This window comes from Colius striatus, chromosome 9 (genome assembly GCF_028858725.1).
Source record: "Colius striatus isolate bColStr4 chromosome 9, bColStr4.1.hap1, whole genome shotgun sequence".
In the NCBI taxonomy this organism is placed as follows: domain Eukaryota; kingdom Metazoa; phylum Chordata; class Aves; order Coliiformes; family Coliidae; genus Colius; species Colius striatus.
The window spans coordinates 18,891,226-18,916,678 of record NC_084767.1 but is presented as its reverse complement, the minus strand read 5'-3'; the positions used below and the strand labels follow the sequence as shown (position 1 = coordinate 18,916,678).

Sequence of the window (25,453 nt, the reverse complement as noted above, 5' to 3'; positions counted from 1 at the left end):
GCCGCCGCCGCCGCCGCCGCCGCCGCCGCCGCCGCCGCCGCCATGCCGGTGAGCTCCGCCGCGCCGGGGGAAGGGCATGGGGCGGGGGGTGGCAGGGAGAGAGGAAGCGCCGGCGGCCAGGCTTCGCTGTTCTCCGCTTCCTGCATTTCGCGGCGCCTCGCTGACAGGGGCTTCACCCCCCTCCCCCACAGGGCGGGGGGCTCCGAGACCTCGCGGCCGCTGCTCCCGGTCCCGTCGCGGTGTGGGAGCGGCCGGCGCCGCGGGGTGGGAGGTGGCGGGCGGCGCGTGCCGCCCTGTCAGGCTGAGCGGGGCCGGATGTGTGAGGGGCTGCGGGCGGGGCGCGTCCCCTCCCCTCGCCTGGCCTCAGTCCCGCGAGGGTCCCGCCTCCGCGCCCGCCCGCCACACTGCTGCCGGTGCCAGGGCAGGTCCGGCCTCGGGGCCGGCTCGCGGGTTTGCTGCGGGAGGCCACGCGTGACGGTGCGGGGGCGGCGTGCCTCGCGCCTCGCCCTGCCCCGCTCGCTCAGGGCGGCGGGAGAAGCGTTCGGGAGCTCTCACCCCTGCGTCGGCAGGACGGGGCCGTGGGGTGCGTCTCCCACCTTGAGGCCACTCAGCCCTACTTCCCCAGGACAGGAACAGCCGTGTCTGGGCTCTGCCGAGGCCTGAGGAATCCAGGCAGATGGCAGCTGGTGGGAGAAGCGCTTGGAAACGGTTTGTTTCGTTTTGACAGCCAAGGCAGCTGCTTTAGGAGTAGTTAAATGCTCAACTACAGCACTTACCACCAAGAGTAGTGCCTTAGACTTTAGCAGATCAAATGGGATTTAGATTTCTTTAATCTGGAGAAGCGTGTGACATCAAATTAATCGGTGGTGCTTCTAAATTTGTATTTGTAACTACTTTGTGAAAGAAAAGCTTTGTGAGGTTTCATAATAATAGCATTTGAATTTTCCAAATTATTAGACTTCAGTAAGTACACTCAAGCTTGTAACCCCTGGAGTTCCCATCAGCCAGTGATCACAAGGATCTGCTTATGTCATGCGAGAGCCTGAGGCTTGTGTGCTCCAGTGAGAGCATGGCCAGTGCTAATGTGAGAGAGGGGCCTGGCTGCACCTGCTTGCAGCAGATTGCTTGCAGATTGTTTGCAAGTGGGAGATTGTTTCTTGAAGAAATTCTTAGATAACGTGGGATATGAAATTCAGAATCTCATTCTATGATGTGACTCTATGATACTGAACATGAAATTCTCAGGCTCTGCTCAGTCAGCTTCCACATTGGCAAACAGAAGGACACTGCATTGAATCAGTAGATGTCCATTATTCTCTCAGCTTTAATTACAAACCGCTTCTGGTTTTAAGTCCCTGTGTTTGTGACCCTATGGAGATGTATGCATCTACTGGAGCTGATTCAACAGCATCTATGTTTAAACACACAGGTATGTTCACAGTCATGTTACAGCCTGTGTTAAGGATTTTTTTTTTTGCTTTTTAAATAATTATAGATCAACAAGCCTGAGAAGCTGGACAAGCCAGAGAGCTGTGATAATGTCAAGGTTGTTGTTCGTTGCCGGCCTCTTAATGAACGAGAGAAAGCCACGGGCTACAAAATGGCAGTCAATGTGGATGAAATGAGAGGAACTATAACTGTTAATAAAACAGACTCATCCAATGAGCCTCCTAAGACATTTACATTTGACACAGTGTTTGGACCAGAGAGTAAGCAGCTGGATGTTTATAATTTAACTGCAAGACCTATCATTGACTCTGTCCTAGAAGGATACAATGGTAAGTCCCTTGTTTTAAGCCAACGATCCCATCTCCTCTTCTTTGCAGTCCTGCTGATGTTATTTGAGGGAGTTTCACCTTCTGAGGGCGGTAGCCCTGTCTTGTTTCTGTTGCAGCCTCTAACTTAAAATAGCCTGAAGGTACTTGCTGTTCTGAGGGCTCAGTGGTTGTACCTGCTGTGATCATTAACAGTGGGGGACTGATGGTGGACGAGACTCAGCTGAGGTCAGACAGCTGTCTGTTTTTATTCTGTATCTTCTCTTTGCAAAAGATATGCACTTTATCTCATTATCAGAATTCTCGGCGGCTCTTTGACTATACAGTTTCAGTAACCAGGCAGCTGCCATGGCCCTGCAGTACCTAGGTATGCATACCAGCTTCCTGCATAGAACTACTGCGTTTTCTCCTCTGAAACTCGCTCTTTTAAACTAAGATGACTAGTTAAACACATCTGCCTTACCCCAGAGATGCTGTTGCTTCCTACAACTGAGAACACTATGACCATGATTTGTGTGTCTGTTATGCATGTGAATATATTATGTAAAGGAAAGCAGGTGCTAGTAAGGAAGCAAATTACTGCTTTCCATAACAGTATGCTGTATAAACAACAACAGATTGCAAAGTTTTGAAAGACTTGTAAATTGCCTACTAAGCTTTTGTGCTAACACACCTAGGTTTCAGCTGATTAAAATTTCATGGTTCAAAAGTTAATTATGCAAAGCTGCACCAAAGAAGGTTTAGACTGGACTTGAGGAGGCATCTCTTTACCAAGAGGGTGGTCAAAGCCTGGCGATTCTATTCTCCTTTACCAAACTGTAATGTCAGTGGCTTGACAATGAAAACTTGAGCTTTTGCCAGTGCTAGGCTAAGCTTAGTAAGCAGTATATTTCTGGAGTTCTGGAGTCAGGCATCTAAGAAAGGTTTCAGGATGTCTCCTTGAGCAGGTTGATTGTCCATTCTAAGCTGTAGCTGCATCCCCAGCGTCAGAGCTGGGCTTGTGCTGTAGGAGCCTGATGCTGTTCCTGTGGTGGCTTACCGAGCTAGCAGTACTTGGTTTTGCAGTTGGTATATAATGATCTTCCTCTAATTGATCACGTTATTAATTGAACTTGCCTTAATTATTTGTGTATAAGACCTAAATGTACTAGCACTCCATCCTTTAATCACTCTGCACAGTTAAAACAAGATGGCTTTTTCTTGGATACTTTGAAGGGTGGGTAGAACAGTGGCTCAGCCCTGCTTGCTGTGGCTGTCCAGCATTTCCAGTGCTCCCAGCCCTGTGCAGTGTCTACTGGACTGGGTGGCATGCTTCAGCTCTGTAACTGCAGAGGTGTTTGGTGCTATTGGGCTAAGAAGCGATGAAGTAAAACTGAAGTTTACAACTTCTTGAGAGTTTGTTCACATATCTTCTTATCCTTCAGGTACTATTTTTGCATATGGGCAGACTGGAACCGGCAAAACTTTCACCATGGAAGGGGTCCGAGCGGTCCCTGAGCTTAGAGGCATCATTCCCAACTCTTTTGCCCACATATTTGGTCACATTGCCAAGGCAGAGGGGGATACAAGGTAAACAGCTTCTCTTCACTACTTCTGTCTTGTGCATGTGTATCCATCTGTAGCAGGAGCCTGACCTTGACAATGGAAAATGATATGGTACCTCTGGCTCCATCTGGAAGGCTCCTTCCTAGGCAGTTTGTGACAGGGGAGCAGGATTGTGTTGGTGTATCACTGCATTTCCTTTGTGCTCTGTGATTGTGTGTGTTTGGACTTGAGCAAATGTCTGACTAAAAGCTACCCAACTGTTTGTTTTCAGGTTTTTAGTCCGTGTGTCTTATCTGGAGATTTACAACGAAGAGGTGCGGGACCTGCTAGGAAAAGACCAGTCACAGAGGTTAGAGGTGAGCCTGCTGTTCTGAATGTGATGCTGCTTTTGAATCAGTGAATGACATTGTATTTTAAAGATCAGAGAAGCACTTGAAGTAGGAGGTTTCGCTCCTCAGTCCATGTACTATTTCCTTTGCGGTGACATGCAGCTGTGGTACCTTAATCTTCTCAGTTGTTTCCACTTGGTCAGTTGTTTAGTGAGAAACTGTCTGTTCTCCGTCAACTTTTTTTGCCTGTGTTTGTACCTCAAATGCCCCTCAGCAGTCTTTAGGAATGAGATTTCAAGTCAGTATTTGCCACTGGGAGAAATCTGTGAAAGATTGTCCTGCTGTCTATTCCTTACCTGCTTTGGTTCTGAGCATTGGAATGTTTTATGTGCAAACCAGAACGTGAAGGAGCAGATCACTGTACTATGACAGTACCACTGAAAATTGCTGTTGGGACCTCCCAAGGATGTTCCATCTAAACTGTTTCTCTCTTAGGTTAAAGAGAGACCTGATGTGGGAGTTTATATCAAAGACCTTTCTGCTTATGTCGTAAACAATGCAGATGATATGGACAGGATCATGACTGTGGGCCACAAGAACCGTACGTAGCCTTGTTGTGGGCAGGTTTATAGTTCAGAACAAAGGTCTGGTTACGAGATCATAGTCCTAGTGAGAGTCCTAGTAAGAGATCATAGTCCTAGTGCTGGAAGATTGGTTCAGCTGAGCAGAGCAAAAAGGATATGTCCTCACAAACCCCTTTTGTACCAGGAGCAAGTGGAGACAACCATGCCTCCAACATCGACCAGAGGCAGTGGAGGAAACAATGAAAGGGAGGATGCAGTGAGGGCAGTCAGTATTGTCAGAACTACCAATGTGTCTTGGTCCTTCTCCCTCTTCAGTTCTGATCAGGATGAACAGATAGTACTGTGCTGTGAGTGGGAAGTGGTTTATGTTTTCTGGAAGAATTGTTAGTTAAGCTCAGGTACTGTTATGACCTAAAATTTTGGCTGCTGTTGCTCTTGGCATGGATTGCTGTTTTATTATTTCTCAAATACAGCTGTTTTCAGGGTTCAATTGTGAATGCCTTGGGCTACTGTTTCTTATAGCCTTAGACAGAGGAGAGCTACTGCTGCTTTTGGGCTGGGAGTCTGTAGTTGGTTTAACAGTGGGCTGTAGCGTTTCTGCTAGTCCAGATTGGAGGTGTGCTGCAACTTCAGAACCCAATAATGCAGTTTTCCTTTGAGTCTGAGCATTTCTCTTCTGAAAAACAGGGTTGGATAAAGAAATGGGCATAAGTCTCCTTTGAGAGCAGAGAGAGTGTGAGTGGAGCATGTGGTGAATTCTGAAGACCTCATTGTTTTTTCTCCCTGTTAAAAGGTTCTGTTGGTGCCACAAATATGAACGAGCACAGCTCTCGTTCGCACGCCATCTTCACCATCACCATTGAGTGCAGCGAGAAGGGGGTGGATGGCAACATGCACGTGCGCGTGGGCAAACTGCACCTGGTGGATCTTGCTGTGAGTAGGACCTGGCACGGCTCCTGAGGGCTGCACTGCCAAAAGCACAGGAGAAGGCATCTCCTGTGCTTCACAGCTAAAGCCCAGGCTTCTGTTTGACAATAATTCTTCTGTGAAGGATTTACTCGGGGCTATAAATCAGAGGTGTATCAGGAAGAATCTTTGGAGCAGCTAGAGCCTGTCCTGGTAAAGGGCTCTCTTCCTCCCATTAATTATTAAATGGATAGACTAAATTGGAAAGAGCTCTCTGATGCAGAACTGTATTTTTACAACAAGTTGGTTTAGGGTTTTTTGAGAGAGTTATGTCCATATAGTTTGTCACCAGCATGTTCCCTGTCTCTGTCGCTCCCTTTCAACTGATGTAATTTTGCTGGTAAAATGTGACTTTGGCCTAAGCTTTACACTGTAGTATCTTTCCTTGGATTTGGAAAAGGGTAGGCTAAAGCTATTCACTGTCTACATACTAGCTGTACATGATGTATGTTTGTTGCTCTGTAAAACTCTTGAAAGTAATTGCAGTGTTCCTTTTCTCCCTTGATCTGCTGATAGGAGAGCCTGGAGGTGGTGCTTAGCAGCTCCAGTCAAGGTGTCTCGGATCTGCTGACTTGCTTCTCATAATGTCTTTGTTCATGGGACAATCTCCATTCTCCTAGCTGCGTTACTTTGAGCAATCCACAGTTTGCTAACACTGAAAGCTTCAGTTAAGACCTGTTTGACTTGTTTATGTAACAAAGTTTAAGGTACTTAAGCCAGTTCTCTAATAACAGATGAGGCAGTTAGTGACGTGACTGTGAGACTTCAGGTGTAGATGATCATATTTGGAGGGAAGTGATGTGTTTGAGGATTTGTTCTAACTCCTGCTTCTGTTTCCTGTTCCTTTTCCAGGGTTCTGAAAGACAGGCAAAAACTGGAGCCACGGGGCAGCGACTGAAGGAAGCTACTAAGATCAACCTCTCTCTTTCCACACTGGGGAATGTTATCTCTGCACTGGTGGATGGCAAGAGCACCCATGTGCCCTACCGAAACTCCAAACTTACACGGCTCCTCCAGGATTCTCTGGGGGGAAACTCAAAAACCATGATGGTAAGCTCAGATGCCCCTCCAATGCCAACTGTCGAGCTGCACGTTCACAGGGATAGTATAGTGACTTCATGAGAGCAGCCTGGCATTTACCTCTGAAATAAAGCTGTTTGCAACTTAGAGACCTGTCAATGTACATCTTTTTCTGTCTTTTCTCTTTGCCTCTGTACAGATGAGGGTCTAAACACAGTGTGAATATAGACATGTGCATAATATCAAAAAAGCTGTGCTTGACTAATAGCACCTTTGGTATAGAAGCAGCAGGAAAACTTGGGAAAGAGTAGCAGTGTGTGACTAGAAGAGAGGGATATGGGTCCCTGTGAAGTTATTACTACTGGGCTGTGAACCCTATCCTTCAGTGAGTTATCCTCCCTGTGTCACAGTGTGCAAACATTGGACCTGCAGACTACAACTATGATGAGACTATCAGCACTCTCAGGTATGCAAACCGAGCCAAGAACATAAAGAACAAGGCCAGGATTAATGAAGATCCCAAGGATGCTTTGCTCCGCCAGTTTCAAAAAGAAATTGAAGAGCTTAAGAAAAAACTGCAAGAAGGTGAGTTTTCCCCCTCCTCCTGTTTCGTGCTACACCACTGGTAATCCTGTTTGAGTGTGAGAGTTCTTCAGTGTTTACTGGTGTCAGCCAGGCTCTGTTTGCCCTGAGGGGATGCAGGAGAGGTGCCTAGGGCAAGGGGGGCTCTGCCAGCATGGTGGCCTGTTGGGGCCCAGGCCTAGCTTGCTAGGTGGCATTTGGCACCAGGGCAAGTGAGGATTGCCGGGCTGGGCTGGTGAGCAAGAAGGCTCTAGGCATGCATAGGGGTGTTGATATGCACTGTAACAAAAGATTGAATGTTTTCCCTGTTTGAGGAGGGATGTGGGGTTTTTTGGGGGGAAAAATGAACCAAGTTTTCAGAACTAGAACCTTGGCTCACTTTCAAACAGTACATAGAGAAACAAGAAGCTTCTCTAAGCTCTGTAACTTCATGTTACTTCTTACTTACTGCTACTGCTGTTCTGTGCTGTGAGTATCTTCTCTCTCTTGAGAGGTGTTGTGCCAAGGTCATCGTTCAGAAAGCATCCCCTGGCAGGGTCCTTTGATGATGGTCAAGGCCATGAAACCCACTCGTGCTTTAATGTATGCACTGACTTCACAACTTTAAATTGCTTATCTTGATTTTCATTAAGGTTACTGACTCATGCTGACCTGACAGTTAATGACTTCTGCAGGTGCTCATAAGCTGATGTCAGACACTGCTGGGTTTGGACAAATGCTGCTGTCACAGTAACAAGCTGATATGAGGTGAAGGAAAGAACATCAAAAAGCCTCCCTTCTCTTCTAGGGGAAGAGATATCTGGTTCTGAGACCAGTGATTCAGAAGAGGAGGATGAAGATGATGATGAGGAGATTGGAGAAGATGGGGAGAAGCGGAAGAAGCGGCGGGGTAAGGCAATAGCCATTCCTGTCAGTGCCACCAGTCTCCTCTTACCTAGGATCTGGTGTCAGAAACTGCAGCCAGAGCCAGGTGGGGGGACTGCCGCTGCAATTATCATGCCTGCCCCAGAAAGTAAACTGTTGATGGACAGCACCGAACCTGTGTAGACTCTGCTTCCACTTGGGTAGCTGTGCTTGTAACCTCCTCTGTTGTGGTGGCTCTGTGGTTGCTGCAAGGTGGCTGTGTGTGGCTTGTGACTGCTGGTGTGGAACTTCCCCCGCTTCCAGAGGTGGGAGGAAGAAGACACCAAAGATCAGTGGTAGGCAGATGTGATTTTTATAACCATGGGAATGATTGGAAGGGAATTTTGGCTGTGGTTTGAGGCAAAGGATTCACCTATCTTATGGATGTTCAGTGACTTGACTCTTCTGGTGCCCTGTTTTATGTTGATAGAAGGAGAACTTGACCTTTGGGTGTCTTTGTGCAAGCTGAAAAGCTGAATGGAAGCTGCCCATCCCTTATTTCGAAGCAGTCTGGAATTCCTTTGGTGAGACTTACTTTGTCTTACACCAGTTAAAGATGTGCAAAACATCTAAGCCCCAAGGGATGTTGCTGAACCTAGAACTACAGGTCCCTCTGTACCTTGGGATTCTGTGGCTTCCAGGAGCTTGCTGTGCCCCTAGAGCCTCTCTGATGTTTCTTCATAGGGAGTAGTCAAGCTCAGTGCTACACCTCAGCTTCCAGCTTATCTAGTAACTAATTTTGACACTCAAACTACTGTCCTGTCATAAAGCACCCACATCTGTTTAAAGAATTCCTGTTTAAGCACTCCTGCTTTAGATGTACTCCAAGTACCTATCCAAGTAGTTGTAAATGACTTTGTTACAACTATCAGAAACACAATAAAAGTCATTTTTCACCTTCTGGTAATTTCTAGAATCAAAAAGATTGACTTACTGTCTGCACCAAGAATCAAGACTTATGCTACTTGAAAGGAGTAGAGGGCAAATAACTGTGACTTACTGAACTTCTAAACAAGCTGTGTTCCCCGAGTAAGGCTGCTGCTCAGCAATAAGTGCAGGAACTCTCCCTGTGTAAGCTGATTCTGCCTTCTAGTGGGAACAGTGTGTATTGCCACTACATAAGACTGGAAAGGACTCCTGGTCGCTGAATCCTCTGCTACTGCAGAAATCACCAGCATTCTCCACTATGATCTGGTTCTCTGCGCTGTCGTTGCTTGAGGTGGAAGCTGCCTTGGCATGTTGTTTTAGGCTGTAGGCTGGTTAAGATGGGTTTTAACTGAAGTGTCTTTCTGAGCATGCTGTTTTGCTGGGAAATGGTGGCTTTGCAAGCTGAGTCTGGGAGGGATCCTAGCAAATGCTTCCTGGTGGGAACTTGTGCCTTTTTGAACTAGGTTGCTAGCTCTTCAGGGTTTCTTTCCTTTGGAACTAACTTCCCATCTGCATGTTTCTTCCTCTCTGGGTTTTTCTGTGGGATGCATTTCTGTTTTCCAGGCAGTAGCAGCAGCAGTAGTTCAGACTCTACATGCTCTGTCATAGAGAAACCTCTGGATAAGTCCTTCACTAGTGAGTGGGAGCTCTTAAGTCACTTAAGCTTTGGCCTTTCCATAATCTGTACACTCCATCTTGCAATGCTGCACTCTTCCCTGCTATGTCCCTTGGAAAGACAAACCTGAAGCCTTAACTCTCCTAAGCATGCCTTGCCGCTGCCGCTTCGTGCCTGAAACAGTTGTTCAATGTGCACATTGTCAGCCAGATGTGTGAGAATAGGAAGCAATTTAGTATGTGCTTGAACAAAGTTTAAAGACAATTGAGAAATAAGATTAAAGACAGATTGCAACTTCTGTGTTTAAACACTTCCTCTAAAATAGCAGTAAAAAGTCTGAGCTGCCTTTGTGGAGAGTTGCTACAATATGAATTGCTACAGGTGAGATGAGTTGTACTATGTTATATTGGACTCTGCCTTCTCAAAATAATGGAGCAGTCAACAATCAAGCAACACAAGGTTTATACTTGCAAGGAAAATGTGATAACACTTGATTGATTTGCTTTATTTTGGCAATTAATGGGGTGGTGGTTGAGGTTTTGCTGTCACATGACATTAAGTTCTTGATCACTGTGGGACTTTATTCAGAGGAACAAGGGTCGAATTTTGGGCTAGCAGTGAGGAGAGTGTGGTTTGCTACTAGTCAAAGAGAGGCTTTGTGCCTTCCAAAATCCTACAGTCACTCAGTCATGACTGAGGAAATAAGTCACATCACAGACTCTTGACCCACTGCTGTGGTTATCCTGTATAGATGCAGCCCTCTCTCCTTGTGTGGAGAGGATCTGAAAAGAATTGCTGTGCAGTTCAGTCACCCTTGTACTAGTTATGTTAGAGGAAAGCATCAGCTTGGAGAAAGTGAGGTAGCAGGTTAAGAGAAGGATCACAATGCAAGGGAGACTTTTGGTGGCTCATATGCTGGTAGGCTTGGAATCTGCTTGCTTCAAACTTGCTCTTTCAAAGCTTGGCTTGAAATGAGTATTTTATTTGGATGAGGACAGTTAATAGCAAACCTCTAATGTGGCAGAGAGCATGGATGAGTCCATCTGCTGTATGTTTGGAGACAGCTCTGCTGTGGAAGTTGTGATTAGGGGTGTTTGAAGTGTGGTTTGAGGTATTAACTGTCCTCAGATGTGGTCCTTTTGCATGTAATGTTGTTCACTGTCCTTTTCCTGCTCTGCCTCTTTTGCTGCACTTGCTTGAATAACCAAAGCTGGCTACATACCTCTATGGAAGCATCAGTTACTGCAAATTAACCTACTAATACCCTGTGTCATTCAATGGAAGAATCTTGTGCTGAGACTCCCTTCCCTGTGTGCAACTGTCACGTATCTTGCAAAGAATTGACTTGGAAACTTGGTTTAAAACTTAGAATGAGTCTTCTGTGTGCTAATATTTTGCAGGTAGATATAACAGAACTGTCTCTTGATCTGGGGGTGGGAGGTTCCAGTCTCTTCCTGAAGAAGTTGTACCTATTTGAAGCATTTCTTAGGGCATGATCTTTGTGGCAGGCTTGTAATGTTACATTTATATTCTGCATTGCATTGAGTGGGCAGAAGAATGCAAGAGGGAGCTGAAGATGATGCTGGATATGCAAAGCCCTTTGAAGTACAGAAACTTGCTCTGCTTTAGCATAAAATCATGATGCATTAATGTTTGCTCTAAAGGAGTGTCTTAGCAGTGATTATACTGTGTGTTCTACTCTAGAAACATGCATTAGTTGTATAACTTATGTCTATTCTGACGCTGCTGATCTTTGTCCAACATGATAAAAGCAATAATATTTTTCTTTCCTCCTCTTTTTATGTGTGCTGCCTCTCTGCGATTTTGCTTTCTACTTCCTCTTAATGCAAGATCAAGCAGGTTAGTGTAACTGATTTCCACTTTCTTAGAATACAATTGCAGAGCTTGTGAAAGGGTCTTACTCTTTGTTTTTAGTTCACCTTTTTTCTCCTGAAGTGAGCATATACGGGGGCTGTGTACTAACAGTAAGAAGACTTTATCTGGCTTATCTCTTTTTTCACATGGCGAGTTCCATGTAGCAATTTAGCAAAGCTTCTTTCTCAGACTCATTGGAGAGGGAGATTTTTTCCACTGCAAATCCGGAAATAAGTGTTCTGTTTCCATCTGCTGAACTTTGGAATCAGATAATAAGACACTTTGTTTGCTGTAGTGCTGAAGTCCTCACATTGCCACAAAACTAATGAATTCTCCTGTGTGTGTGAACAAACATGTATACAGTGCATGTTGTGTCTCTGCTAGAAGTCATACGTGTATATAAAATAAAGCTTAATGCCATGAAGACTGGAGGGAAGGGAAGCCTTTTATTGAAGACTTTCTTGAGCATGCTCTGATCACATGCATTATATCACTGAAGAACAGTCCTGTGACAGTTGAAGGCCTTGGTAGTGTCTAGGTATCTGAATTCTACACTTGGCTATTTAGGTTTTTTTTAGTGTCTGGAGAACAACAAAACAGGAAAATGAAGGATTTGCTTGTAGTGAATAAAGGGAATTGTAGAGCTTGTCAGATACTTGTGGATTTGAGGATATACATGTAGGCTGGGCTTACTCCAGATAACCCCCAGGTTCACCTGCCTTAAGCACTGTTGGAATTACACTGAAAGCTGACTCAAGACTTGTGGAGTGACTTCCAAGAGCAGTAGCTTCACACTTTGGGGGAAAAAAAGTCAGAGGTGTTTGGGACCAACCCTTCAGGTGGATCAGGTAAATGGGTTGCTCTGGCCACTCCTTTGTAACCCTCTAAGATGTACCTGGTTTGCTGCAGTGGTAGTTAATTGTAAAGACACAATTGATAAGTCACACCAAGCTTGTTGCCTGTTTTTCACTGGTCTAGTCTGAATTTCTAGCGTGTTCTTAAAATATCTATGTGCTCACTTTGCAATAGGTGAGCTCTTGAGGACAGTGAATGAGGGTATGTGGTGGGGATGCTAATCTGCAATTTGAATATGTAACTGCTGGTAGCTGTAGATGAAGGCAAGCTTCTGTTTCCCTTCATTTGGCCTATCTGCAGAGTTAGAACATCAGAGTTTCCAGCTCAATCTTCTCTTTAGGCAGTGTGCTTTTCCAAGTGTTCTTTACATGTTTTCTGGTTTGGGGCATTGTGTTACAGTGTTAGCTATATAGTGTTCCTTCTCTGTAGGAACTGGTGACAACTGGACAATGTTAAAATGGGATTTGAAAGAGTGAGTGTGCCCAGCTTGGACCTGACATTGAATTAAATTAGTTTTTCTTAAATGCAGGTATTGAATCTGAACTTGGAAAAGATGCTGTGACACAAGAGTCTGTCTTGTCTTTCTGTGAACTAACTTGTTTCCTTCTCTTCCCAAGGCAAAAAGAAAGTTTCCCCAGATAAGATGGTAGAGATGCAAGCAAAGATTGAAGAGGAGAGAAAGGCGCTTGAAACTAAGCTTGATATGGAAGAAGAAGAAAGAAATAAAGCCAGAGCTGAACTGGAGAAGAGAGAAAAAGACTTGCTTAAAGCTCAGTGAGTACCTTGTTCCAAGCAGTTTGTGTGATTGGGTTTTTCCTTCCTTCATCTGCAACGTGGATATATGGAGAGGCATAGTGAGATGCCCGTCAAACTGTATAAACTGAGCACTGAGTCTTGCTAGTATCAAAGTGAAGGAGGAGCTTTCTAAACTCTGCTTTCAGAATCTAGAATAGATGGAAGAGAAACTCTATTCTTTTGCCACTTCTCTCTTCTCTTAGCTTGATCTAGTTGTGCAAGATAGCCTGGAAATATAAATGGATCCTCCAAACCCTGGAGACCTGTGAAGAGGAGCAGTGCTGCTGTACAACTTGGTCAGTGGGCAATATCTGTGTAGCAAGCCAGGCTTCCTGCAGCCCACTCTCACAGCATGTCAGTTTGGGTGGAGAACTCTCTTCTCCAGAGCTGAAAAGCTGCTGAGGTGGCACTGGCCCATGTAAATAGGACAGGCCTGCGCTTAGAGGCTGCTCCAACAGCAGCCTGCGTTCCTAGTCTGCCTGGCAGCTGCCTTGCCTTGATCTGTTTACTCACTTCTCTTTCTGTATGTGCCTCTGGGCATTGCTGTGTGGACAGGGCTTTCAGAGAAGCTTTGCGCGGCCTGGTAATGCCACTGGTGCCTTCAAGCCCCTCAGAAACTTGCAGCAGGAGACACCTCTCTGCTGACCTGGTTTTGCTCTCTAAAACACAGTGGGAGCTGGAGATTAGGGAACTCCCTGCCTTCACTTGCACTGCCTCACCCCTACTTATACTCTTGGCAGCAAGGCAAGTTTTTCCTGCCCTGTGAGTGCTGTCTGGGCTGTAAAACTGAGCTGGACCTGCTGCCTTCTGAGCAGTGTGGGGTAGAAAGTGTTACACTTGCCTGTCTCTCTAGACAAGAGCACCAGTCCCTGTTGGAGAAACTGTCTGCATTGGAGAAGAAGGTGATTGTGGGAGGAGTGGACTTGCTGGCAAAAGCAGAGGAGCAAGAGAAGCTTTTAGAAGAATCAAATATGGAACTGGAGGAACGAAGGAAGAGAGCAGAGCAGCTTCGCAAGGAGCTTGAGGAGAAGGAGGTGGGATCATGTGCTGTGACTGTCCCAAAACAGCAGTGGGAGGGCAGCCCATGTGGTGTGTGTCTCGGCACTGCTCAGGGGATGACCAGGGCTGAGACACTGCTGTCGCATATGCAGGGCAGTGCTATCAGTGTGGGGCTCAGCCAGGGCTCTGCCCTGGGCAAATGCTTTGTTTTGTTCAAGTAGTTTCTCCTCTTGTTCATACTGTTGCAGATAGTTTCTTTGATTATGTTAATGTGTGGATGTCTGTGCTGAAATGTTGCACACAGCAAGAGCGCTTGGACATCGAGGAGAAGTACACCAGCCTCCAGGAAGAAGCACAGGGGAAAACCAAAAAGCTGAAGAAAGTTTGGACCATGCTTATGGCTGCAAAATCAGAGGTTAGTGTCTGAAGTTCTCAGCCTGTAGTCACAAGAGGGACACAGCTAGGAAGGGTAAGCCATTGACTTTGCAATGCCACAGAAAGCTCCATACATTTAGAAATGTCTCTGCTCTGCTGTCCTTTTTGTCTCATGTGATTCAGTCATGTGATCTGAGTCTGGTGTCAGAGCTGCACAAGGACGTGTCTTAGGGCTTTTCCCCAAGCCAGGCTGAGATGGTAGGGAGTGACATCCTGAGACATTCAGGACTTCAAGGAAAAACACTGGTTATTTCTGAAACAAGTCTGCAGCAGCTGAAATGTTCCTTGGCTCTTAGCTATTTATTCTCTCTGCCCATTGCCCTCTGTCTCTTCCTCAGTCGCTGGATCAATGTGTCCTTTGACTGGTACCTAGAGTTCCTGTGTCATGAAAGCTGCTTTTTGCCTTTGGGATGAGATTTTCCTTGAAATCTTGCCAGGGATGTAACTTGTCTGCACACTCATCTGCTCTTATCTGGTGCAGAGTTTGGATTGGCAGAAGGCCAGTGCCATTTTTATGAAACTGAGACTTTAATGGTACTTTCAGCCATCTCTGAGTAGGAACATTTCAGAGAATTTATTCTTCAGACATAAATATTCTAGTACTTATAACCAGAGTTGGCTTTTGTTCCTCAAACCTCATATAGGCAGAAGAATTTTATCTTTTAGGCAGTATTACTATGTCTTATGCTAGCTCTGATGTCTCTCAAATGCCTGGTTTGTCTTCAGATGGCAGATCTGCAACAAGAGCATCAGAGAGAGATTGAAGGATTGCTAGAGAATATTCGTCAGCTGAGCAGGGAGCTTCGTCTTCAGATGCTTATCATAGACAACTTCATTCCTCAGGACTACCAGGTAAAGACCAAGACCTGACAGGTGTGATGTAGGATTGTGCTGTGCATGCTCAGCCCTCCAGCTTTTATTCTGTCACACAAATGAAATGGCTGCTTTTTATGAGGCATTCACAGAAAGCTGATTGACACTTGGCTGTCCAGTTGTAGCAAAAAGAGGGTAGGGGGGTGTGTGTGTGGCTGTGAGCTGTTGGTTGCTGTGGCTCAGCTGAGTAGATGCAGCTTGATTGCATTTATGTGTGTGCCTTTATCTGGGCTGTTTGAAATAGGTGATGTTAAAGTAAGAAAAGATGCTTTTATCAAGTGGCTCTGGCACAGTGATATGAGTAACAAACACAGAATGGTGTTGTGCTTCTCAGGGTTTTGATAACTGGCTACAATCTACAGTGATTTGGGGAAGCAGTGTGTATGTTGGGATTGGAAGCAGAGGGACAGACTCATCTTGGTTCTCTTGCAACTTATGTTCCTAATGGTTTAAAAAAAAATCCCATTCACCATGTATTTAATGAGTATATTCACTGTGTGCCTGTGCTATGGGTCTGTTCAAGCACAGTGGGGGGGAAAAAACTTTTGAAGCTGTGCTTGTCAGTATCTGGTATTAATATAAAGCAATAAGATTGAACTTGAAACTCCTCACTTCTCTGTGACCCAGATAATCAGAGAATTCATTATGAGCTTAAGTGCAATACATGCTATTTAATAGAAAACATAAAAGCTGTTTCCCTTAATCTGTCATTTTTCTGTGTTGTTTATTGCTGTCCTGATGATGCTGGTGTAATGGGAAACTTCTGCTGTAGTGGAAACTTTGGTCATACTATTTGGGAGTGCACTTTAGTCTTCAGTGTGTCAATAGGAGTTGAACATAGTATGACTGTCCTGATAAAATAGACTTGGAATGGTCGGGACTGTTCTTAAGGCCAGGCCTTTAGAGATGTGTACTCTGAAAAATGCACCTGGAGGGTAGATTGTGCAAGTCTCTAACAATTACGGTTTTGATTTCTCTCTAGGAAATGATAGAAAACTATGTTCACTGGAATGAAGACATTGGAGAGTGGCAGCTGGTGAGTCAGCCCCTGGGCTTGCATGTGAGCTGATGTTAGCATCAGCTTCTGGGGAGCTTAATTGAGCCCAGAAGCACATTGATAAAGCTGTAGCCGGTCTTGCTACGCACAGACTTTACTAACAGACCTTTCTTTCTTTAAGAAATGCGTTGCATATACAGGAAACAATATGAGGAAGCAGACACCTGTCCTGGATAAAAAAGAAAAAGATGTGAGTGACCTTTCTTATAAGCATGTGTTGGACTGCCCAGGTCTGAGGTCTGCTGCATGTGCCCACCACTGCACGGTTATGGGGAAACTCTCCAGTTTCAATCTTCTTCTGAAGAAATGGGTCTTTAATGTTAAAGCAGCATTAACCAGTGTTTAAAATGGTTCTGATGATTTTGTTTTGTGTGGGTTTTTTCTTTTCTTTGTTTTTTTAGCCCTTTGAAGTGGACCTTTCCCATGTTTACTTAGCTTACACTGAAGAAAGCTTGAGGCAATCTCTGATGAAGCTGGAGCGGCCGAGGACTTCAAAAGGAAAATCCAGACCCAAGACGGGTAGAAGGTGAAGAACCTTGGAGTATCTATATGTAACGGGGAGATTACCCAGGGGAAGGCTGAAGTTTGTGCATGCAAACTTAGCATAAGTCTTCAAACACTTGCCTAATGAGAAGGCAAAATACTAAAGTTTTGCATAATAGAAAGTTTTTCTGGTGCCCAGTGTGGCAGACCCAAGCTGAATTCTCTGCCACAGAAAAAACTTGTCCAGAAATACTTGTCTGGGGATTTCTCTTGTGCTTTTTTTGCTGCATCTCTCTCTTCCAGCTTCCTACTTCATTTTACTGGGTTCTGTGGTTCAGTCTGACATTGACAGGGCATGTGCTGTTACTACTGGAAAGCAACATGCTCTGGGGGGAGACTTCATCATGGATTTTCCTGGTTATTTTTGGTTGGTTTTGACAAATGCCTGTGGAAGAGTAACATTGTGTGGTTTTTGACTTGAGATGTGACTAGTCCTTGTCTTGCCTAGACAGCAAAATGATGTATGTGTGGTGTTATTTTTCCCCTTCTTCTCTCTAAACAGAAAACGTTCAGCAAAGCCAGGAGCTGTTATTGACTCTCTGCTGCAGTAGGTGGGACGTGTTCAGAATGGCTGTGAAAATCAGTGAGTGTATCAGATTTGGCCAGAATATGGAATTCAAGAGATGTTATGATTTGACATGGCTAGAAAATCCATGCCTTGCTGGAATGGAGTCTTATTTTAAAAAAATAATGTATTTTTCCTTAGTTGCCTGTATATTGTATGTTATATTAACATAATATTAAACTGGTCTATATGATGGTTGTGATATTCCATGTGTTAAATGTGTTGTGCAGGGGAGCTCTTGTTGGCAATCCTTGTTGAGATGTATAGAAGATAATGGTCCTAGATATGTGTTTAAGTGCTAGACACATTAGCTCAAAACAGTTGATGAAATCCCCACATTTAAGGCTGGTAAATCTTATGTATGCCCTGCTTTGCACATAACTGGCAGCTTTTCACTGTTGTCCTCTGTTGCACTGAACTGTGTGTGAATGTGGCTGCTGCAAACCTTTAAAAGCATCAGACCCTTTTATTTAAATACTCCTCACTGACTGTTAACTTGTTGGTCCTTTTCCCTTTTATTTGCTGTACAAAGAAATTAGTTGGGTAGGGGAAACATGAACTACAAAAGCCTGAGATTTCTGGGAGGGGACTATGCTCTGAGTGCAACTGGAGGAAAAAAAAAAGTGTCGAAGTAGTGTTTACTTAGCTTATTTGTGTGATCTGCTGACTCTGGAGAATGAGGTCTTTGCAGAGAGGCAATAGAAGGCTGTTTTCCCTCCTTTTAAGGCTGTGTTGCAGCATTGCTTTGGCTACTTTTTGTTGTTCTGAGCTAGGATTTGTTAAATGTATGTGCATTGTTTTGTAACCTGAACAGCAGAGACAGGGAATGCTGTAGCACTGGGACTTGGCTTCAGCCTTCGGATGGAGTGTTGTGGCTGTGTTCTCATCCCTGGATACAAGGGTGCTGGACCAGTGCTCTACACTGAGGATGGGTTTGACTTGCCTGCGTTAAAACAGGCATGAATTGCTCAGTTTTCTCAGGACAGTAATATCCTCTGAAATAGCTGATGCTGTTTGTGTTCCTTTGTAGACTGTAACATAGTGAGTTTCTGGCTGTACTGTGAGAGGGGAAAAATATGCTGGTTTCATAATAACCATTTATTTGTGGTGGCTGCTCTTTTTCTTTGATATTAATGCTGCTAATAGACACTTATCACTTTAATTCATTGTTTTTGTGGAACAGAAAAAATGCATCTTTGGATAGTATGCGCTTTCTAGCTCCTACTGGAGCACACCAGTATGTCCTAAGTGCTGTCAGATATCCCAGCTGTTCCCACCCAGGGTGGGGGTAATGAACTGTAAGCTTCATGTACTGCTGCCTGCAAGTTTAAAAAGCTGGGGTTGCTAATAGGAGAAATGAAATCCTTAAGCATGTCAGAAAGAAAACATCTCCGTAGGTGTCCTGAGGTCTTGCTAGTAGCCACACTTCCACTCACCAAAATGTTCTTGTGAAGTAGTTTGAGGAGTTAAAATTTGATAGCCCTTCCTCACTGTCATGATGCACAACTGGAGGTACCTTATGGCTCTTAATGGATCTGTCACAGGGTCTGCAACAGTTCAAACTGGTCTTGTGAAAGTGTACTTTTTTCTGGATGTATACTCAGTGCTATTCTAATTGAGTTGTCAGCTTTTCCCTGTTTTCTTTTAAATGTGTTTTTCAGGACCATGACCTAGAAGGACATACTGCTCCCTCTTTTGAGGGGGAAGGAGTGTCACCTAAGTTCATACAAGCTCTGGCTTTGTCAGCTAAGTTCACATGAGATACAAATACAGACGCTATCATTTTTCTCTAGTCTAGCACTTAGAGGTAAATAACTCAGTTTTTGTCACTCTTGAGCTGTGGTTGGTTTTGCTCTTGAAGAGCTGATTTTCCTTTTGAGTGTGCTTGGGTAGAGCTCCTGTGTTATACTCCTCAGCAAAGGTGACAGACTGAAGATAGCTTTTGTCTTAGGCCTTATGTCAGTTCTGAGCCCCAGCAGACAGACAGCTGTGTACTTCAGGCCTGGACTGGTTCTCAGAACTGGGGATAACTGTTTCCCTTTTGTGCAATGCCTTGTTGATGCTAAGACTTGTTGAATTATCTGTTTTTAAGGGAGTTTCTCTTGCCATGTTCTTTCAAAGACCACTGAAAGCCTTTTCCTTGGCAGACATCAGTGGCTTAAAGAAACTACTGAGAACTGTGACACTGCAATTAAACTATTTAGAACTTAACTATAAAGGCAAATGCTTTGATTGGGTCAGTGTTAATAGTCCTGCTGCTGAAATAATAGTACTCCACATATTTAATTCAGCCTTGGGCAGAGAAAACAAACAATTGCTTGCACACCTTTGTAACTAGCAGATTGGAGAAACTGTGGTAATCTGCTGTTACAGTGGTTTGGAGAACAAATTACCAGCTCTTACAAGAGGACTTCATTTGAATTGAAACACTGTCGTGGTCAGGATTCTCTGTCAGCCTGACTTACCTTTTAATTGGTGTGATTGTTGAAGTTCTGGGAACTTCCTTTTAAAACCAGGGAGTCTGGCTTGCAGGTTTACCATATGGGCCCTCTTTGTAGCCCCAGACAATCTGAATGTCTAATGGGTCCATGACATGTTTTAATGAGGAAGAGGTTTGGTTTGTGTAGGGTTTAAGAGCTTAATACAGCCATTCTCATCCCAGGTCAGTAGGTGCTCTGTAGTGTTTATCAAAGACCATACTACCATAATATATACAGTGTGTGTGCTCATCTTTGCATTTTGCTACCAGAAGATTCTTCTCATTCCAGAATGTTGACCTTAACATTGAAGTTTTTCATGCTTTCTGTTGTTTGCTGTTGTGTAAGTGAATTACTTCATATTTCACTTGTTCCTGATTCTTTAAGAGGAGGGGAAAATGGTCCTTAGTGCCTTTCACTGGCTACACTGTCTGCACGTCCAGCTTTCACTTTTCTCAACAGTTCTGCTTTGCCAGTCCTGTGTAGAGGGAAAACTGCTACTTTGTATAATTTATCTTCTTATTTATTGGTTCTCTTAACTCAGTTTATTTCTGATTATTCTTTTGTTTATGATTAAACTTTATTCATTACACTGTAAATATCAGTGTTGTGTCCCTGGAGCATGTTCATACCATGAAATAAAATTCTTGATTCCTAGTTCTACCTCTGTGTATCATTTCCATGTAACTTTATACATACAGCATCTTTTGACTGTGAGTCAGAAGGTGTGTCAGGATAGGTGGCTGAAACAGTCTTTACAGGTCTGATACACAGCATGTACTGGAGGAAGTGGAGAGGGGAGTGTGGGGGGCTTCCATTGCCAAGGGCTAGGACAGCGGGCAGCAAGTTCCCATGGAAGAGGCAGATGAGGGCAGAACAAGAGGAGATCTGAGGGATGAGGCCAGTGTGCAGGTCACCAGCTGTGCCTTGAGCAGCCCCTTGTTCAGGGCTATCCTTGTTGGGGCTACCTGTGTGGGAGAGGAGAGCTAGGCTGAGCCAGAGCAGCTGCTTGTCTGCAGCCACAGTTACTGCTGCCTGTGTTCTGCCTCCTCTTGTGGATGTGCTCCGTGTAAGTGGGCACAGCTGATGGGTAGAAGGCTTTTCACACTATTCTGGCTTTAAGTGTCTATGTGCCCCAGGACAGGCCTGTCCCAGCCTCTATGTGTGCCAGAGGCTGTGACTTTCCCTGGGGTGACTGGAAGCGTTGAGCTTTGCTGCACATAGGGTGCAGGGCTGCGGTGGGTTCCCTGCCCAGCAGCCACCTCAGCCCAAGCACGCAGCAGGTAACAGGCCTGTGTGGTGTGTGAACTTTGCAGCTCCCTGGCGTCCTGTGACTCAGCTGATGTACAAACCCAACCCTGCACAGTCCTGGGACTTTCCAAAGCACTCTCCCACGCTGTGCCAAAGTTGCAGAATGGTATACTCCTCCATGCCTGTCAAACTCGGATGCCCCCTGCTAGAGGGACTTGAACTGCTGCCCAGGTCTGCTAGAGGCTGGAGTCAGCCCTTCAGTGGTGCAGATTTGCTCCCTGTTGCTATTTCTTTTACTGCTGTTACTACTTGAGCCTCTTTACTTCTGGGCCACAAAGGGCTATGCCATATATAAATGTCATAAAAAAAGTTTAATATAAATATAAGGTGAGGGGAGCTTACTGCTAGCAGGTCCACTGCTTAGCTGTGGACCTGACATCTTCCTTTGCAGCTTGCTTTGTGGCCTGGCTTCTCCAGTCTGTCTTCTCTTGGGCTTTTTGCTCTGCTGAGCCCTGCTTTCCTTTTGCAAACATAAGCCTTAACCCCACAGCAGGACCAATTCTTTGTTTTGGCAGCTCTTGCTAGCACCTGCCTTGGGCCAGGGGACTCGAGGCCCTCTAGCCCCATGTAGTTTTTGCAACTTATATGACAAAATAACAAAAATGACTTTTGCCTTCATGCTTTTAAACACTCTTACTTCTGAAGGCCCAGAACCCTCTAGGAACCTGGCACTGCTCATCTCTGGAGTCTGCTCTGTCCTGCCCTGCTTTCCAGCTCAGTCACAAACATGCATGTTTCCAACAAGGTGGACAGAAAATATCTATCCTTTCTTTCCTGCTCTCCCTTTTCTGTTACCACCAGCCTGGTCCCGGGCCTGGCCTTGGTGCTCTGTCCCAGCTGTGACTTCATCATGGACCTTTTCTGGGTGAGGATGGTGGGAGAGAGCTGAGGTGGTCCCCAGCAGCTGGGGCCTCCTCTGTGCTACCACATGTGCCCCATGTTCCAACTGCCACCTTTGAGCTCTCCCCTTTCTGGCCAAGAAACATGTTCCTCAATGCCAGCAACCTTAGTCCAAAAAATACATTTATTTAAACATTTGTAATAAATAATATTTGAAAAATACAGTGTCATTAGAGGTTAAAGTTAAAGACTCTTTCACTTCAAGCTCTGCTGTTTTGCTAATCGTTGGAGGACTCTTTGTAAGTCCAGGAGGAAGTTGCTCAGTGCTGTAGGGGTGCCTTCTGGCACAGGGCACAGGACCTGCAAAAGGGCAAAAAGGTTAGGATGCTTGCTGCGGGAGGGGATCTGTTGCAGCCTAGTCTTGGCTGCTAAGGTGGGGGTGGGAGAGGATAGGGTGAGAGGAAAAATGATGACTGAGGAAGAAGCTGGAGTGGCAGAAAGGCTGATGGTTGAGGGCAGTATGGCTCTACTGCAGACAGGGCTGCAGGGGTAGCAGAGATGAGGGGAGAGCCCTGTCTTACCTTGGTATCTGTCTTCTTCTTTTGGACCAGGTGCCGCAAGTTGATGGAAATGCCGTCCAGGTACATGTGGCAGCTCCTGCCCTGGCCTGTGACTGTGGCAGCTTTGCATAAGAGCTTCATGTCGTCATCTTTCTGGAAAAAGACACCAGTGGCTTTTTTAGCAACTCTTTTGTACAGTCCCAGCTTCCTTAGCATCAGCCTACAACTGCACAGATGCTAAAGGGCTGGAGGTGTCCTGGCAGTGCCACCGCTGCCTGTCTGGGCTTGGGGCTGCTCCAGTCCCTGCTCAAAGCAGTGGCTATTGGCAGGGCAGTGAGCACTGCCAGCTGAGAGCATCATCTGGTGTGCCCCTGGCCTGGGGAGCTGCTCCCCACAGGAGTGGAGCTGGGCTGGGGGTGCAGAGGTTCTGCAGGAATGACAAAAGCCCCTAGAAGAGGTTGCTTCGAGCAAATGAAGTCCGATGGCAGAAATACATGGCAGACAGGCTGATAAACGAAGGGCTGCTGCTAAGAGGAAAATGATGCCTCCGTCTCCCCTGGGGACTGTTCCTGCTGCAGCAGGGTGGCTTGCTCCTGGGCAGCTCTGCTCACATCTCAGCTTTCACCCCTGTGGCATCACCAGATAAGCAACTGGCCTGGCCTTGTGAGCAAGGCTGGGTCTGGGGGTGGTGGATCGTACAGCACCCTGGGCATCTCTTGCTCCCAGGGCTGGTTTCTGCAGCAGCAGGAGTGTGGGGACCCTCCTGTTGGGGATGCTCAGTCCCCAGCCCCTGCAGGAGGCTGCTGCAGCATGTAGTGAGGGCATTGGCTTTCTGTGAAAACAGGAACTCTGGTGCTGAGGAGCTTGGCTTAGGCAGCAATTTTCAGAGCAGAAATAGACTTTATTATCTGCTATTAAATCTTCTGCTAACTGAAAAGCTCTTCCCCAGATAAGAGGAGAAAGAGGGATAGTATGTCTAACCAGAGCTTGAGATGCTGTGCGATAGGTGTGTGTGGGTGTCTGTGAGAGTGACACACCACTCCAAGGCAAAGGAAGAAGTTCCTCTCTTCCTTTCTGAAAAGCTTGAAAGCCCCTGCGTGCTGCTCAAGCACATGCTGCCCATTCCTACCGACCTCTTTATCCTCCTCCTTGCTTCAGGGTAGCCAGACCAGCAGGTGCTGCTCTGACTGGAGGTGGAGGTGGGTGTGGGAAGGTGAGGGACCTGTGCTGGGCGCAAGGAGTGGTGAGGACTGGCTCAGCAGCCCTGCATCACTGCATGGTGCTCGCAATGGGCTCCTTGCTCCTGTGCAGTGCCGCATCAGGGCAGGCAGGATTCCCAGGTCTCTCCTCCCCAGCAGCCTCTCCCAGTACCCATCGTGGCCCTATGATTGGTTTTGAACACGGATGAGTTAGTTGTTTTCTCTCTTACCTTATCGCCTGCAAAAATGTTTGTCACGTTCATCTTGTCACAGGAAACCTTTATCAAGACACAAAGGAGAGGAACAATCAAGCTAGAGAAGCAGCTAAGGGGATCCATCCTGACATGGGCACGGGCAGGAGCTCATCTGCCTGCTCGTGGCCCCCCGGGAGGGCTGCAGGCCGTGTGCTCCGCATGCTCAGCACCTTCCTTTGACTCAGCATCGCTCTCGCCGAGCCCAGCAAAACAACCTGTCCCTCCCATCAGCGGGTAAAGGCTGAGCCGTGCGATTGAGCCCTACCTTCATCTTCAGGAGGTTGCTCAGCAGGTTGATACTCTCCTTCAGAATTCTGGAAGTCTGCACCAGAGAGGCCCCGTGGCCCTGCCAGGCTGTCAGCGCCAGGAAGGTGAGCAGGACTGGGACCAGGATGCTCATGGCCTGCTTGGACTGAACCTCTCAGCTCACCGTTGGGGCTATTTGGATGATCTATACCTGTGTGTGCTTTTCTGGAAGAAACAACTCAATTTATGGCTGTAAAATTGCTGAACCTGTAGGAAAAACTTATTTTTCCCTTAGCTGCACTTTCCAAAGTTGCTCCTATCCAAATAGGACAACAGGTCTTTTTTGTAAAAGTCAAGATTTTCTTCTCATCTTGCATTACGTTTCGACATAGGAAATTTCCACCGTAAGATAACGGTGGTACGAGTCAGGTCACGTACAAAGAAAGGTAGGTAAACTGCCCAGCCTGGGGATTCCTCCTTTCTACTTGTCCCAAGACTTTCTCTCCACCACACAGTGAAAGTGGCCAAAGTGGGGAGACTCCAGCTCTGACCGTACTCAAACAGAAGCTTTGCTTCTTTTTCTCTTAACTATCCTGCAAGCTCTTCCATCTCGTGTTTCATTTGTCTATCTCCAAATCATGCAAAGCATCCTTCATCTGCATGCTATTTTCTGTCTATAGTTGTCTTAATCTGTGCCCTGGGAGGAGCAGAAAGTGCTGCTGAGCCCTGCCTGGGTGCCTGTGGGGACAAAAATCGTCCTGAGTAGGAGCCCCAGAGGGTTTAGAGAGACCTGACGTGCTCTTGGCCAAGCAGGACCCCTGAAATAGCGTGACCCTGCGGGGATGTGAGCGAGGGGCAGGGAGCTGGTGATCCTGTGGTGGTAGTATCATGAGCACTGGTGCTTACATGGGAAATGTGGCTTTGGACTCCGCTCCAGCATCGGGTGCCTGGGTGAGCTGGTGGCCAGCCCAGCCTGTGGGGCTGAGCCCCAGGGAGGTTGGGGCTTCAGGCACTGCTGGCACCGGCTGCCGCAGGAAATCGCGCTGAGAAACGAGCTGAGCCGGGAAACTTCGGAGTTTTGTAATAACTAATAGGTATTTTTCTAACTCAAATAGCAACTTGTCATCAGATGCTTGATAAGGGTTTGCGAGCTCTCAATTAATCCAAGAGCAGCCAGACTGCGAGTAATTTTGTTTGTGTGATTATGAAATGTCCCAGATGAAGTTAGTGCCACTGACTCAGAAAGAGCTTTGTGAGGGATTTGCCAGCGGAGTGCTGCACCGCTCTCCACCTGCGTAGCGCTCGATGGGGACCAGATAAGC

The 25,453-nt window shown here is 46.1% G+C and overlaps 1 protein-coding gene across 4 annotated transcripts; it reads left to right on the top strand.

The window, feature by feature from the left end:
- Positions 1-13: 13 nt before the first annotated feature.
- Positions 14-24,575, top strand: KIF3A (kinesin family member 3A). 4 transcript variants are annotated; one of them, XM_062002398.1, is made up of 18 exons: positions 14-48; positions 1,496-1,778; positions 3,200-3,344; positions 3,592-3,676; positions 4,145-4,250; positions 5,027-5,166; positions 6,052-6,249; positions 6,630-6,804; positions 7,589-7,690; positions 12,595-12,751; positions 13,626-13,806; positions 14,076-14,186; positions 14,933-15,058; positions 16,062-16,115; positions 16,258-16,326; positions 16,538-16,662; positions 17,182-17,262; positions 23,905-24,575. In XM_062002398.1, exons 1-17 carry the CDS (start codon positions 43-45, stop codon positions 17,228-17,230), a joined length of 2,112 nt encoding a protein of 703 aa, XP_061858382.1. In that variant the 5' UTR covers positions 14-42; the 3' UTR covers positions 17,231-17,262; positions 23,905-24,575. The 4 variants fall into 4 exon arrangements, with proteins under 4 accessions (XP_061858382.1, XP_061858381.1, XP_061858380.1 ...); XM_062002397.1 differs by lacking the exon at positions 23,905-24,575 and adding an exon at positions 22,484-22,675; XM_062002396.1 differs by lacking the exon at positions 23,905-24,575 and having other exon boundaries at positions 17,182-20,350.
- Positions 24,576-25,453: the final 878 nt, after the last annotated feature.

Coding starts and splice junctions, on each gene's coding strand:
- KIF3A (XM_062002398.1), top strand. Junction 7,691..12,594: donor GAAGCGGAAGAAGCGGCGGG/GTAAGGCAATAG, acceptor TCTCTTCCCAAG/GCAAAAAGAAAGTTTCCCCA. Junction 16,663..17,181: donor AGACCCAAGACGGGTAGAAG/GTGAAGAACCTT, acceptor CTCTCTAAACAG/AAAACGTTCAGCAAAGCCAG.